At 39.9% G+C, this 16,731-nt stretch overlaps 1 protein-coding gene across 3 annotated transcripts in view; it reads right to left on the bottom strand.

Annotated features, from left to right (window-relative positions):
- Positions 1-16,731, bottom strand: part of Wdr60 (WD repeat domain 60) — a 49,294-nt gene that overhangs the window by 24,593 nt on the left and 7,970 nt on the right. For all 3 annotated transcript variants that reach the window (XM_028773195.1, XM_028773196.1, XM_028773197.1), the window contains 6 exons: positions 15,498-15,589; positions 12,907-13,215; positions 11,677-11,754; positions 10,957-11,173; positions 8,081-8,183; positions 518-647 (listed from right to left, as the gene is read on the bottom strand). In XM_028773195.1, coding sequence (XP_028629028.1) covers positions 518-647; positions 8,081-8,183; positions 10,957-11,173; positions 11,677-11,754; positions 12,907-13,215; positions 15,498-15,589 — 929 coding nt within the window. The remainder of the gene's footprint in view (positions 1-517; positions 648-8,080; positions 8,184-10,956; positions 11,174-11,676; positions 11,755-12,906; positions 13,216-15,497; positions 15,590-16,731) is intronic.

Here is a 16,731-nt window from a genome sequence, read left to right as displayed (position 1 = left end):
TGTGGGGACTTTCAAACATTGATGTGGGAAAATCCTGACTAAAAACAGCTGACGAAATTCCCTGGGCTTGGGTCCTGAACTGTATAAAAACTGGAGAAAATGAACTTAGTATGACTACGCATGCAGCTGTTGTTCTGCTCTTCTGAATGCAGATGTAAATGAGTAATTCTCTCAGGCTCCTTCCTGCAGCTGAGCTTTGTCTGCTAAGATGGACTGTAACCTGGACTTGTGAGCAAAAATTCTTTCTCCTCTAAGTTGCTTTGGTCAGGGTATTTTTTTCAGAACAACACAAAAGAAACAAGGCACCTGTCATCTGTACCAATCATTCACCATTCCCGAAGAGGCTCTCTTAGACTTTAGTCCTTTGAGTTTATGAGCACCAAGTTATGAAGCACACATTCTCCCGACTACTGCCTTCAGAGCCCATTTCCAGTTCTAATATTGTAGAATAGACACAAAGCACATGCATTTATACATACTTTCATTTTATCACTTAGATAACACATCTTTTACTAACCTGCTTGGTGTTCTTTTTCCCAAAGTTCCTAATGTACATGTCATACTCATTTACTGGTGGTAGGTCCAAGAGAGAAAAAGTGAACGAAAAGTCTAAGTCAATAAGCCGGAGCAGTTTTGTACTTCGTGTCCTTTAAAACAGATTGGAAACAAAAATTCAACTGAATAACAGACTCGAGGACTCGAAGAAAGGTAAATTTTAGGGTCACATGAAAGTAATTAAGAGTGAGTCTAAAGTATTTAATAATTATTTTAAATTATTAATCAGGAGTTGAGACTGTAACTCAGTGGCCAAGTGCTTTCTTAACTTACATAAAACCTGACATTAGAGCCCTAGAAAAAAGGAAAAAAAAAGCACAAATAAAAATAGTCAGCAAGTAATGGTGGGAGCATATCATGAGCCAGTGTGTGATTGGTCTATTGCAGTGCACTGAAGCTGATAAAGTTACAATGTATGTATACGAGCATTTCCATGGACAGCAATTCACTGTTTTCATCATATATTATGTTGGCTAGCAGGATGACATTTCTGTACTATCAGCCAGTATGACAGCCAGGTTTTCAGCCTACATTCTCCTAGCTACAGTGGCCTGTTCCCACAGGAAACAAGCTCCTGACAGACACCAGTAACCCCAGACACTAGGTACCCTCTTGCCTCACAGTCTTCTTTCCCAACCATTTATATTGGTTTCACCCTGAAGGTGGTGGCCCTGGATTCAATGAGTATCCCCAGTGACCTCCCCTTCCAGTCTAATGCAAGCTGAGCAAGAAAAGTGCTATTTCTTCCACTTACCTGTACCCCCACATGGCTGGTGTCAATACATATGGATGGGTGAATGATGCCCCAGAATCCCAGTACTATCATGTGACTCCTCTCCCATCCTCCTCCACTCACTTGGAGGCCTCAGGACCACCGTCACTTTTACATCATCTGAGTCTCGGGCCACCATCCTGCAACTAACTTTCTCCTTACTCCCTTCAATCCTGCCTCAAGATTTCCTGCCACAGAAGAACATTCCACACTTCCTGGCTGTCCACATCGTCTCCCTGTGTAGGTGGCTCAAGACAGGGCTCAGCTTCCTGTTTCCATGCATTTTTCTAGCTGTTCGAGCGTTAGCCACAGAAAGTCATCCTTTCCCTACTGCACAACAAGCACACCACAGTCGATGTCAGTCAGTGTGCAGGGCTGACGCTCCCCACTCTGCACCTAGTCAGCTTGAGTTCTTGTGCTAAGTATACAACATGATAACTGGGTTCCGTAACTCACTCTGGCATCTGGGTTAGAAAGCCTCTAATTCTTTTCTCTCCTTCAATGCCTTCATTACTCTTGAGTCTTAGTATCCCTATGTAATTTTCAGAATCAGCTTTCTGAAAGGTATGAATTCACACACACCCTTATGGGAGTTATAATAGAAAGGCACTTTTTTTGTTTCCTAAGATTTAATAATATGTGCTACATTTCTCTGTGGAGGCCTAATGGAATCATGTTTATCTACAGCCTATTTATAGGTGAAAATTTAATGGCTAGTACAGAGAAATACAACTGACTGTGAAAAATTTTTATGTACTATCTTTGCTAAATTCATTTATTCATATTCTTAATACATTCTAGTTTCAGATATAGATTTTAAAATTCTATCTATATAATCACATAGCTAGTAAAATATAATTTTTTCCAATACATATAATTTTATGTATTCATTTTCATCTAATTAGACTAAAGTGTGATGGATTTCACACTCACCTTTAGAGCTGCACCAGAACATAAGAAACTACTTGTTGAATTTTTGTAACAACATTCTTACTGGGTGAAATTCCACTCAGTTCTAATTTGCTAAGATTTATTACACTAAGTGCTGACTATGCTGCTGTTGTTATATGTATTTGCTGTTCTGGTAAGGTAATGGATGACATAAATTGATGTTAACCCATTCTTGTGTTCCTAATTCTTAGGTGTAACTCATTTTGGGTGTCACTGTGTGAGAGATGACTAGATTTAGGGATACTGAGGTAGCTAATGAAGCCCTGCAATCCTTGCCATGTCAGGTAACACGAGTCTGCGTCTCTGCTGAAATAGACATCCAAATGAGTTAGCATTTGACTGGGCTGTCTGGGCTGCCCTCCAGTGTCTGGGACGGTTGGTGTCTGGGGCATTGACATCTTAGTTATTGAGATGACTGCAGTCTTTCTCCCACAGTGAGGCAGTGTAACCCAAAAGGCTGGTGGTTCAGGTAGCGCAAAGGCATACAAAGTCTGGACTCTTGCTTTCCTTTCAGGAGTCAGCACCTTCTTCTGCCTTTGAGCATCAGAACAACAGACTTGAGCATTCGGACCCCAGATCTAAGGAGCAAGAATCCACCAGCTCTCACATTGTGTCTGGTCTAACAATTACACTACCCATTTCCTTTGATATCAGGCTTTCAGACCTAAATGGAGCCATACTATGGATTTTTCTGATTTTTTTCACAATTTGGATAGCCTTTTGAGGTTCTTCTTGACCCTAATAAATTATGTCCCCCTCCCCACTCTGTATACACACAAACACACACACACAACTTTTCATTTTCATAGCCACAAAATTTTGAATCAAAGTCTGGCTAAGCCTCAGAAAAAAAGCATTCACGAGTTGGAAAATATGGCCTATTTTTCTATTCCCTGGAATCTATGAAAACAAGAGAATGTCTGTACTTTAACTTGAGGGAAAAAGTAATTTACATATTAAACAAACTTAATAAATGTACAACAGCCTAAATTTCCTCCTGCTATTTGCGTCTACAATGAAGAGCTGTACCCTCCTAAGGTTTACTCATTTCACCTGCATCTTTATTGGCAATTATCCACATAATCTTATTTAATGTTTGTTAGATCTGCAGCAATGCTCTCAGTCATTTTTACTGAGTCTTTGTTTTCTTTATTGTACTTGATCAAGGCCTACCATAGAGTTTATAAATTTTAAGAAAATTCTCTAAGAATAATTTTGGCTTTGTTGAATTTATTGGAAATACTTTCAATTTTACACATTTTTGTTCTTACCTTTTATTTCATTCCTTTGGATTTCTAATTAATTTCTGCCCTTTCCAGGCTCTTGGTGTGCCTGTGTGGACCTCTGAGATTCAGCCTTTTTCTTTCCCAATGTGCTTCTGCTGGTGTAGATCCAGCACTTTCCACGAAAGGAGGTCTACAAATGCTGGCTTTCATTGTCACTATTAAAAGCATTATGTGGGTCTGGGTGTGGCTCAGTGTGCTTGCCTAGTATACACAGGGCCCTGAGTCTGACCAGCAGCACCCAAGATGGAAAATTTAAATTCTCAGGCAGGAGAGATAGCTCAGCAGCTTAGAGAACTACCTGTTCTTCCAGAGGTCCCAAAGTCAATTCCCAGTGACTACAGGGTGGCTCACAATCATCTGTACTGGAATCTGACGCCCTCTTCTAGCATATAGGCATAATAAAGATAGAACACTCATATACATAAAATAAACAAATAAATCTTTAAAGATAGAGAGGGGGAAAGGAAGGAAAGGAAAGGAGAGAGAGAGAGAGAGAGAGAGAGAGAGAGAGAGAGAGAGATTATAGAAGTTAATTCTCTCCTAATTTCTTCTTTTTCTTACAGTTCACCAAGTAGTATAATGTTTAATTTCCCAACGTTTGACAATTTTCTAATTGACTTTTTCTTGATTTGGAGCTTAATTCCATTATGGTCAAAGATAATCTACATCACTTTGGCCCACTGACAAAATGCTGTTTAAATATTATAAAAGTGTACCCTATTTTTGTCTGCACTAAATTTCTATCACCAAAAATAGAAGTGTGTTAAAAAAAAATCTGACTGTGAGCTGAAGAGATAGCTCAGTTATTATGAAAATCTGTATTTCTTGTAGAGGACCCAGATTAGATTCCCAGGACAACATGCTAGTCCACAACTGTCCATAACTCAAACACCCTCTTCTGACTTCCATGGACACCTGGCATGCATGTGGTGCATAGATATGCATGTTAGTGATACACTAATATACATAAAAAACAAAATACATTAATCTAAGAAGATTATTTTTTTAAAAATCTTTTACTGAATCTGTGGACAGTATTTCTGCTTTGGGTTCCGCTCGATCTCTGATGCTTGCAAACCATGTCTCACTCCTGTTGGATATACAGGTAAGAAGTGTCAGGCTCAGTTAAGCTTGCCCTCTTATCACCATGACGTAGCCTTCTCATTCTTATCTTTGTCTAACATATGTATTATTTTGGTGAATGTTTGCTTGACATGACTTTCCCCATCCATTTACTTTCTATGTCTGGCATAAAAAGTTTCTTTCCTAAGATAAACTTATTTTTCCAGTGGTAAAATCTGTGTCTTAAGGAGAATTTTACAGTCTACCAGTATTTAGCGACATTACTGACACACTTCGGGTTACTTTACCATGTTTCTGTTTTTCATTTTTCTTTACATCTCTACTGTTTTGTTGTTCTCTTCTTGCCTAGCATTGGATTGATCCTGTGTCTTAATTATCCTATTTATTCCCTTATAATACTCTCTTCCCATTACCTTTGAAGGAGTACCCTAAATATTTCAACATTACCCTTGCCCTACTGAAATATAACCTCTTATCTATCTGTCAGGACCTTACAATAACTTATTGTGTCATTTACCTCTCCAATTCTTGGGCTAAACAGTGAAGAAGAAATTAATTCTATATAATGTCTAATTCCATAAGATACTACACTTGTTTAATCAGTCAGTGCTGATTTCTATTGGTTCATAAATTTACTTTTGATTTTCATTTCCTCCTTTAGGAGTCCATGTTTTTATCTGGCATCAATTGCTTCTGCCTGAAAAATTCCTGTTTGTTTTAGTATAGGTCTATAAGCAAGGAATTCTCGTGGTTTTGTAGATCTGAAAATGTGTATCTTTTGCTTTAATTTTTAAAGGACATTATTCACTTTCTGCAGTTGGAACACTCTGTCACTGTGGCCTATATGTTCCTTTGAAACCTTCCCACTTAGCTGTCTGCTCCAACTTTCCAACTGAAGGCTCCCGCCTCTCGGGGTTGTTAAAAACCCTGCTGTCTGGTGCTTTCTCGCTGTGCTTTTATTTGTCCCTCTTTATTACCTACGTTTATGCTTCTTGAACCTAAGGCTCATATTTGTAAGGCTCTAAACTGTTTACATTCACCAGTTTTTGAAGATCTGCCCTGGTCCTTCTCCCCCTCCCCAGAGTCTATGATCCCAGTATACAAAGCAGAGCAGAGGATCCACGCTCTGTCATGACTTTGGGGTCACTTTCAAATCTGTCCCTACATCCTTATCTTCACTTCAAACACTTCAAACCTCTCTCCAACTCACTGATCCTGCCATCTCTGATAATTTGTTATTAAACTAACTCAACTAAGTTTTAATTTCAATTATATTTTTGGAGTAGGGTTCCTCAAATTTCTTTTGAATGTCTCATTGATTTCAATGTTCTGATCAAATTCATTGCTTATTAATTTGCTTATATACACATTAATCACAGGATATTATTTCTAAAATTCAGAACTAATGATTTGCTCTCAGGATCATACATGGATGTGTTTCACTCTTGGTTTGAGTTATATGACTCCAATTCCTGATATGTCTAGTCATTTATTGTATATTAGACATTGTATAGAAAATTTTGGAGAAATTTTGAATGTTTTCCTTTTACTTTCTTCCTGGCAATCAGAATCTAAACAGGCCACACTCAACAGTTCTACTGGGATGATCCAGAGGCTCAGTGTCATGTTCTGTGATGTCAGATCTATTTCAAACTTGCCTTTCTTCCTAGCATATAGGCCTTAGGAACTTCAATCAAAGTCTGGGGTGTTTACCAAGGATTCTTCTACTTCAAAGTCCTAAACTTCATTTTCCACCTCCCAAGCTGAATGTCCTAGTTCCATACTCTTGCTTTCTACCTGACTTGGCCACCTTGAGAAACAAACCCATACAGTCCCTGGAATAGGAGCATAGCAGCAACACGGGACTGGCACATTACACTTCTCCTGTGGAGCTTGATCCTTTGGGTCCTGGTGGTTCGAGCTATGTCTAATTTTTCACGCAGCCTTCTCAGGATTTGTGGTTACTACTGCTGCTTTAGTTTCAGCTTTTCTAGTTGTTTTCAGCTGAAGAGTTTTTGTTTTTTTGTTTTTGTTTCTTCAATACAAACTGTTCATCACAGAAAATGATCAAAGTCCTGACCCAATCCTTTGAAACTCACTAGTCAAAAAAGAATGTTGCTCTGATAACTGTGTATTGCTCAATAGTATCTGTCATTGGGTAGCTGCATTTGACTTGTCATAGAAAGCTGCCTCTGCAAAGGTCCTGTCAAGTTGTTATAGCAAGATGTTATGCTAATGCTCTCAATGGACACTGGAACACTGTAGTTGTTTTAGCATTTCATCTATTCCAATAAGGGAAGGATTGATCTTTGTGTGTGAATACATGCTTCTGACTTATTAACAAAATACACTTCATCTCTGTACTGACATCTGAACTTTCTATTGAATCCCTGGTCATTCTCAGCCTATGTGGGGGAAGACAGAGGAAGAAAGCAAGACAAAAAGCGTTCTTCTTCCTCGCCTCTCTCACCCTGCTCGTAACACTTCTCTGTGGCTCTGGCCACTATGGTTCAGTATCCCTGGTCACACTATCACAGACTTTGTGGGAGAGCAAATGTAAAAGTTATGGTCCCCAGCTACTGCAGAATCAGTTTTAACCCATTTGAAAGAATGCTATGAGGTGTGTACTCCAGGGCCCTCCACCCCATAGGGCTGCCTGCATTAGTACTTCCCCACACTCAGCCATCACGCACTCAGGCCAGGAACCCATGGCTAAAACCATAGTTGAAAGGAGTTCAAAGGAGTCTAATTAATGCTTGAGCAGGTGGCAGACCAAAGGAGTCTAATTAATGCTTTATCAGGTGGCAAACCTTGGTTATCACTTAAATGATGATAGTTTTGCAGGTATACATAATACAAGAATTGTTGGGTCATGGAAGCTTCTACCTATATTTTAAGAGATCAGTATCACAAAGCAACAGTGCAACAGAAGCAAACTCAATCTGCTAGTGAGATTCTGGCCACGAGACATCTAAATGTATGGTTGTGATTCTGCTGCAGTCAAAATAGACCATGGGCTCCAGGGCTAAGTCCATTATAGTCAGCCATAAATGTACTGCAGTCATTAGCTAGCAAGCACCTAGTATGCAAAAGGAGGCAAACTAATCAGACTAACCAATGAACACCAAGAATTGTAGAAATTCAATACAGCTCAGCAGAAGAGTACTTGCCTAATACTCAAAATATTGAGTTCAATCCCTAAACAATTTACCTAAACAATCAACAATGAAAATAGGAAACTCTAGCTTTATGATTATGTTGACAAAGAGTAATTAATTAATATGCACTTACACAAAGATACAATTAAGATTAGCTCAATGGGAGAACATTTGCCTACAGTACACAAGGCCCTGAGTTTCATCCACAAACAAGCACACACACATGTGTGCACACACATACACACACACCAGTGGCAAATTCTTCATATACCTACTTTTGCTTGAGGGCCTGACTCCTACTCTTCTGACGATGTGAGGCTGTTGCAAAATCCACAAAAATTCCACAAACAGGCGTTCTAGAAGTGGAATCATTTCCATCTGCATAAGGAAAAAAAGCCATTTGGTGACAATGAAATAGTTCAAGGAAAAAACCCCCACAATTACAATCATATATAACAATCACACTCAACAATTTTTTTAAAGATTTATTTATTATGTATACAGTATTCTGCCTACATTTATGACTGCAGGCCAGAAGAGGGCACCAGATCTCATTATAGATAGTCATAAGCCACCTTGTGGTTGCTGGAAATTGAACTCAGGACCTCTGGAAGAGCAGTCAGTGCTCTTAACAGCTGAGCCATCTCTCCAGCCCCCACACTCAACAATTTTTATTAAAATTGATAAATCATACCAGTAAAAATTTTAGAAATATTCATGAATTTATGCATAGAATATAGCTGCCTGCCGGGCGGTGGTGGCGCACGCCTTTAATCCCAGCACTCGGGAGGCAGAGGCAGGCGGATTTCTGAGTTCGAGGCCAGCCTGGTCTACAGAGTGAGTTCCAGGACAGCCCGGGCTATACAGAGAAACCCTGTCTCGAAAAACCAAAAAAAAAAAAAAAGAATATAGCTGCCTATCATTATCCTACTTATTTCAGAAAAAAAAAAACTCATCTGTGGCCTCACGTTCTAAGACTCCATTTACCTAAAGACTATTGTGGCCTGAAAGTTATTAATGAGTAATTCCAAAGTCAACAATTGATAAGAACTGAACTGCAGGCTGTTCTGAGTAGCTTGATGAAAAATCTCACAATGCTCTCTCTAGAATATGAGCCACCCCATAGTTTGGTATATGCAGGCTGCATGTGCTCCCCACCGCCAATTCAGTCACTTGTCTCTGCTGACACAGCTGTCATATCAGCTTTCTTGGTGTCACACTGCTAATACTCAAGGAATCCTTAATTAGCCCTAAAAGGACAGAAAAACAATATGGATGTGCCAAAGAGGAACCATTAGTACCTTCCTCCAGGACCAGCAGATAGCGGAGCAAATAAAGGAACTTGCCTACAGCCTGACAGCCTGACAGCCTGACAGCCTGACAGCCTGCATTCATCCCCAGAGCCCACAGGATGAAAAGAAAGAACTAGCTCCAGAGAGTTGTCCTTTGACCCCAACATGAACACCATTACAAGCACATACTCTCACACATGTGCACATGAAAACACACACATACTCAAATAAATAAATAAATAGATAGATAGATAGATAGATAGATAGATAGACAGATAAATAAATTTAAAGGGGTGTGTGTGTGTATGTGTGTATTTCCTTGAAATAAAAAGGTGAATGATCTCAATTTAAGGAAAGAAAAAAATCCTGAGGCTGCTAAGATCAATGGTAAAAACAAGAAATTCATACTACACTTGCTGCAGCACTTTATCTGCAAAAGTTCCACATCGGTGCATGATGGAAGCCTAATTAAGAGGAGAAGCCATGGTACTTGTGTTGGGGGACAAGAACAGAAAATGTGCTCAAACTGACTGCACAGTGTTGCATCAGAAAGCAGTTAGGGGACTAGAGATCATGCAGTGCTCCAGCCTTTGCTGCTCTTGCAGAGAACCTGGTTTGGTTCCCAGCACTGATGTGGTAGCTCACAGCTGTCCGTAACTCCAAGGAATCTGATAGCTTCTTCTGACCTCCGAAAGTACCAGGTACACATATGGTGTATATGTATATACGCAGGATACGCATGTACATAAAACAAAAATAAACTGTTCAGATAGCACTCAGGCAATGCAGACTTAGGCAGGGGTCCCCCCTCACCTGCAGGGAAAGAAGTTCACTATGGAGGAAGGACAATCCCTAAAGGATTCTTCAATTGCAATGAAATCAAGCTCTTCTGAAAGATGCTGGGCAGAAGCTACATTCACAAAGCTGCGAAGATGCAGAAGTAGTCTAGCTATACCCCAGTGCCCATGTCACTCTTCTCAGTTTAAATCATCACTCCATCATCTCCCATCAACGCAAGAGGAGCAATCAGAGGACCTTAAAATATTCCATTTTATAACCAGCTAGCTTTGGTAACAGCAGACTGCTGTGACTGTTCTCCATTACCTTCTCCCTAGTTTACAAGCTAAACTTCATCTTAAGGATGTACAGAGAAGAAAAAATATAGTTTACCTACTGGGCTGGGAATTACCTACACTTACAGGAGTCCACTGTTTTGGGGGAAAATGGGGTAGGTAGTGTGTGACCACAGATGACAGGAATGATACACTAGAATAAGAAAAGTAGTGCATAAATACAAGATAGTTAAAAAGCAGAAATGAGTATAAGTGAAGATTAGATGAACCAGTTAAAACGTAAAAAGGGACAAACAAATCCAAGTATAGGTATGTGTTTCATCAGGATACCAAGATTTCCAAAGATATGATGGTCTTATTATTGGGCTGAGAGAAAAACATCTTAAGTTATCTTTCTTGGTAGAAACAATCAACTTGCTCCATGGGGCAGGTGATAGGCCTTGCTAGCTCCACAGAAGCCCAAGGACACTCTACAAAACAGAGGGCAGCCAGTGAGGTGGCCAGTGGGCCTGAGATGGCACTCACAGCATGGTGGGAAGCAGACTGACTATTAAACCTTTTCCCAAGGAATTTCTTTTATGAAATTAAACTTCTCACTTGGTGAGAATTTGAGGAGGACATTACCACAGGGAACAAGAACACATGTCTACAGGCTGCACAAGAGGCTGTTAGCAGTGCAGGATAATACGCATGGTTGTCCATGGTGGACAGCTCATGTCAGTTCATAGCCACCATTACCAGAGGTCACAGAACATGTTTCCCAATTACAAGTGACCCTGTGCATACCTGCCCTGGGCTCCTTCGTATACTCCGTCCGACTTTGCTTCTGAAACAGTTTCAAAGATAACTCGCCAACCCTTTCATTCTCTGCACTGATCGCCTTTTGAATTTCCTGTATTTCCCTTTTCTGGGCTGGAGGAAGTTCTTCGGCTTTTTCTTTGGTCTCATGCTCGTTATTGCTGTCATCGTCTCCATCACAAACCTCAAAGTCATCCTCATAATCCTACAGACAACAGGAAGGATGCGGCAGCCTAAGACAAGTGAGCTGACACTCATGTACAACAAACATTACTATTTACAATCTAAAATAAGCAAAGCTCTTATAGCTAAGGGAGATGTTATACTTCACTGATTTTAATGTTGCTGGATTGTAAGTTTATATAATACACTGCTGTCTTTGTTTTTCTGAAAATGAACCACAAGATACAGAACCATGTATACTAATAAGTATTAATAATGTATAAACTTTGTGCTAAGATTGTGAAGGGTTACATGTACTTAATAGTTACATACACATATAAATGTTTGAATACAGTGCACTTAAAATGAGGTCAAACTGTAGAGCTCTTGAAGCACTGGTGGGAATAGAGCAAGTTTTTCACAGGTAACAACCAGATCTATATCAAACTTTACCAGACATGGACAAGAGAAAAAATAATTACTACACATACACTACTTTTTAAGACCAAATTGTTAAGCTGAGAAAAATTTAAATTTTATACTTATCACAAAATCATCTTCTAAATTGGGCATATATTCATCAACCGCAGTAGCCTCTAAATCGTTGTCTTCCTTTTCAGGTTCCTAGAAGCAAAAGTTGAACATGAAACAAAACAAACAAACAAACAAACAAAAAAGTCAATCATAAACTTAAATATTGCAAAAGAGATTGGAAATGTGTTTTCTAGGGCTCATGTGATGCTGATTTAAAATTATTTATAAAACATAACAATTTAGGATTATTTTAAGAGATTCTCTTATAAGAACACATTAGACTTTACAAAAAGCTAAAAAGGCTTTACATTTTCACCATAAGTAATAATAAATGTTTGAGAGATATTCATTATGTGACCAGATACAGGACAATGTTTCAGGTTCTATAAAAGCAGCAGTTCACAGAGCACGGATCAGAACAGAAGTTACCCTCTGTAAACATTAAGCAACTGGACTTATGATGTCAGGTATACACAGGTAGAATACAGCACCTTGGCAATCAGTAGCTATACATTTTTATTCTTATTTTTTTGTAAACCTACTTATCAATTCTGATTCAAACTGCTTCACAACTGGATCACTTACTTTCTCCCTTAAAAGTAGCATATTCCTTTTTAATGTTAAATTTCAAATTTTAATAAAAGATTTTCAATTTTCTGTTAAATTTATATTAATGGCTGGGTGTGATAGCAAACACCAGTAATCTAGGCTGATTGGAAGATGGAGGCAGGAGAATCACTGGAAGCCAAAGCTGTAGACCAGCCTGCACAACACAGTGAGACCTCATCTCAAAGAGGGGAGGGCAGCACATGCACCCCATGACTACAATCACTAGTCTCCCTCTATTGATTACAAAGTATTGACTTAAGTCACCTTTTCATATGTCACACCAGTTTTGACAGTTAACATCAACTTCACTGGACTGAAAAGTATTTACAATATTTATAAAGCACATCTCTGACTGTCATGACAACGTGTCCAAAGAGTTGAGATCACATATGCTAGGGGCCTCAGAAGCCTGAAGCACAAGCCTGTGCTCTCCCTGATATACGAACTGAAAGCTCTGAGAATATGAACCAAATAAATCTTTCCTCTCTTAACTTATGTCTGATGCTTTGGTATAGTAGCCAAAAACTTTCAGGATATTAGACAGTAAATTGAACATTATTCGGCTACATGAGCAATGTTCTCGCTACCTGTTAACCTCAGGATGAGTATGAAGACAATGGTGTGGAACGATACCTTTGATTCCCTTTTCTTGTGCTCTTCTTTCAAAGATCTCTCTTTTTTATCCGCATGACTTCGGCGCCTCTCCTCATCATAATGCAGTCCTTCCTTGTGCCGCTTCTCTCTATGTCTGTCCTCCACTTCCCTGTCGGAGAGCGAGCTCCCCTTCTCCTTTGAGTGCCTCTCTCTCTTCTCCCTGGTGCTGCTTTTCTCTCGGTGCTTCTTCTCCCGATCTGTATCTTTCACCTTCCTGTGCTTCTTTTCTCCTTCTTCCTTGTACAGCCAGTAGTTGAGGGGATTCTCCTTACTGTCTCCATATTGTAGCTTTGAACCCAACAGAAATCTATGTGAGCTAAGAGATCACAATACACAGTGCTGTCTGTGTATTACAGTGACATGTACTGTCTGTATTACAGTGATATGTGCTGTCTGTGTATTACAGTAACATGTACTGTCTGTGTGTATTACAGTGATATGTGCTGTCTGTGTGTATTAGATTGATATGTCTTTGTGTATTAGATTGATACGGTGTTGTCTGTGTGTAATACAGTAACACAGTGCTGTCTGTGTGTATTACAGAGACATGGTGCTACCTATGTATATTACAATGAAAGAATAGAGAAAATAAGAGTTGGCACATCTCTGTCTCCTAAAATTCTTGATCCAGAAGAAGAATTATCCTCATTCACACCAACACCAAGCATTACAAAGCAAGAAGCCTAGATGTCCTCTATCTGACTTAAAAACCATGCAAATTCCTTGGGATGGGGGTCTGGATGTCCCTGTGTTAAGACTTGGTCTCCAGGGTGCCAGGTGGTGTGGGCCTGCAGGAAGTGCAGCCATGTGAAAGGCTGAGGAAACTGTGGGCCTCACCTTCCTATTGCTCCCTCCCCTCTCTAATCCCTGAAAGGGGTGTGAGTAGCTTTGCTCCACTGTGCATTTCTGTGCAATGTGCTATGTCTCTACAACAGGGCCAACCAGTCATGGGCTGAAGGTTCCAATTCTATGAATCAAAGTCAAACTTTCCTTATATAGAGAGTTTCTTGGATATTCTATTACAGTGACAGAAAACTAATACAGACACACAGCAAAACAAACAGCATTTGTCTTGTTTCTCCACCACATTCTTAATCTGTGACGCTGCTGTCTCCATGCAGTAGCATGCCCTGTCACTGTCTCTTAATTGTTGCTCATTTGCACCCAGACAAGAAGCCAGGCAAGGAAAGGCTATGAGTTAGCCATCTCCTCATCCCAACACCAAAGTTCAGTGAGTCACTCATGACACAAGTCACAGCCATTATTATGATGGTATTCCAGCTCTAACTCCATCTGGGAGCCTTCAAGGCAGCCCCCGAGCAAGCCTGACTTGGTCCAGCCCAGCCAAGGCTCACTCACTCATTCCCTCCTGCGTCATGCTTTGACTCTATGTTCCTTCTACCCAGTCCGGGGATACAGAAGCATCTCTGTACTCTCCTTCCTTGCCTCTCCTCAGCTCTAGTCCACCTTGTTTATCCCTGCCAGGAGAGTATTTCTAGAGAAAATATGTCTGACTGAGGCCCTCAGCTTGAAAAGCAGATCACTTGCCAAATAAGCTATGGGAATTAAAAAGCGAAGTCTAAAGGACCTTTACTTTATAGACCCATAACAAAACCCAGAGAACTATTTACATCACAACTGTTATGTAGAGTAGAAAGAGGACTTGTTAAGAATTCTGTGCACCAAAGAATAGACTTATCTATGTCATAATTTGCACTTACTTATAAAAATAAAAGATTCCTCAAATTAATTTAAAAAAAAAAAGCAACATAAGTGGCTGACAAGGAGTTAACTTTTTAAAGTAAACTCAAGACTAGCCACTAGAAGGTAAGTGTTACACAAGTGGTAATTAATGAACGATGGTTAACTTCCATAAATAAACACCCACATCGGGTACAGGAGGAATCCATTCTAATGTCTTTTAGCCCAGGATAACTAAAAAAAAAAAAAAAAAGTGGTGTTTTGACTAGTCTTGTCAATTTGCCACAAGGTGGAGTCGTCTGAAAGGAGGGAACCTCAATTGAGGAAACACCTCCATAAGATACAGCTGTAGGGTATTTTCTTAATCAGTGACTGATGGGGGAGGGGCCACCCATTGTGGGTGGTGCCATCTTTGGGTTGGTGGTTCTGAGGTCTATGAGAAAGCAGGCTGAGCAAGCCAGTAAGCAGCACCTCTCCATGGCCTCTGCATCAGCTCCTGACTCCAGGTTCCAGCCCTGCTTGAGTTTTCTCATGACTTCTTTAGATGATGGACTACAATGTGGAAATGTAAACCAAATAAACCCTTTCCTCCCAGGTTGCTTTTTTGGTCACTGGATATCGTCACAGCAATAGTGACTCTACCTAAGACAAAATGTCGTAGGTGACACACATGCCAATCACCCTATTGTGGAGATTGGCACTCTATGTATACACTGAAGTGTCACAGTGTACCCTACAAGTATGTATAATTGTTACATGTCAATTAGAAGTCAAAAACGTATTTTAAAAAAGTAAAGTCTAGGAACTTCATTTCCTTCTTCGATTAGCAGTTCCCAGGGGCTCTGCTGGCTTGGGCCTGCGAGCCTCACCTTTCTTTCTCGGTATCTTCTTTCTCTGTCTTCATCTATTCTTTCAGAGTCTTCATCTCTCCTTTCTCTTTCCTCAGTTCGTACTTTACTTGCTAAAAAAAACACAACAGCATATTTTTAATATTCACAAATTTTATCTTACCAAGAAGACCACCTAATAACTTGCTGTAGACTTTACTATTACACATATGTTCACTAATTTGTATCATAAAACACTCCTCAACCAAAACACATTCTCAAAACTCAAGAGTAACAAGTGCCAGTATCTAAACTTAAAGTGGAAGAGGAATATGGCAGGTTCAGAAACAGATACAGTTCTTCCCCTCTGCCAGCTTGTTATTGAAACAAGCGGGTAAATGTCTGTGTACCCTTGGAAGTAGAGAGTGGCCTCATAGATAACATCTGACAGGAAGCTGATGCCTATTAGGCAGTTGCAGCTGAGAGGGTGAGTCACTGTCACCCTGATGGTGTTGATGTCCAAAGGACTACCGAGTACAGACACACGGGCTATGACACCTCATTAGCTTACACTTAAGAAAACCCAAAGGGCAGGGCTTTCACTTAGGGGTAGCCTTTGCCTACTATGTACAAAAAACCTGAATTTATCCCCAAATCCCCAATACTGCAATAAAACTAACACTTTGGTGGAATACTTTTATTAAAGTACTTTATTTTTATTTATTCACAGAGACTTATGATAGTGTTATTGAGATATTAAATTTAAAAAAAAAAGAATTTGAAAAGTTAAAAGCACTAGCAAATACTAAGAAAATCTTTCCTTTGTTGACTGATTTTTTTTTTTTAAGTTCATAGTAACAAGCATAGACAATAGGAAACTGTGGCTTTCTGTTTCCTAAATCCAAAGGTAAAGCATCCATGAAAACCTCGGAGGAAATAAACGATGAACTCAAAGGAAGAAATGCTTCAAACAGTGAGAACTTTCAAACAAAATACAGGCCAAGAAAATGGCTCAGCGTGTAAAAGCACCAGCCAGTTAAGCCTGACAAACTCAGAACCCATGGAAGCTGGATACAGCTGCGCACATCGATAATCCCAGCATTCCTACAGCAGGATGGGAGGTAAGAAGAGGAGAATAAGCCAGCATCTCTCAGGCCAGCTAGCCTAAAGCACAAAATGTGGCAGAAAGAGACCCCATCTCAACGGAAAAGGCAAGAACCAACTACCAAAAGTTATCCTCTAGCCTCCACCCAGAGTGTGGCAGGCGCGCGCGCGC

Source organism: Grammomys surdaster, unplaced genomic scaffold (assembly GCF_004785775.1).
Source record: "Grammomys surdaster isolate TR1022 unplaced genomic scaffold, NIH_TR_1.0 223, whole genome shotgun sequence".
Classification (NCBI taxonomy): domain Eukaryota; kingdom Metazoa; phylum Chordata; class Mammalia; order Rodentia; family Muridae; genus Grammomys; species Grammomys surdaster.
Note: the sequence above shows the minus strand (reverse complement) of the source record. Positions and strands in the feature narration are given on the sequence as shown.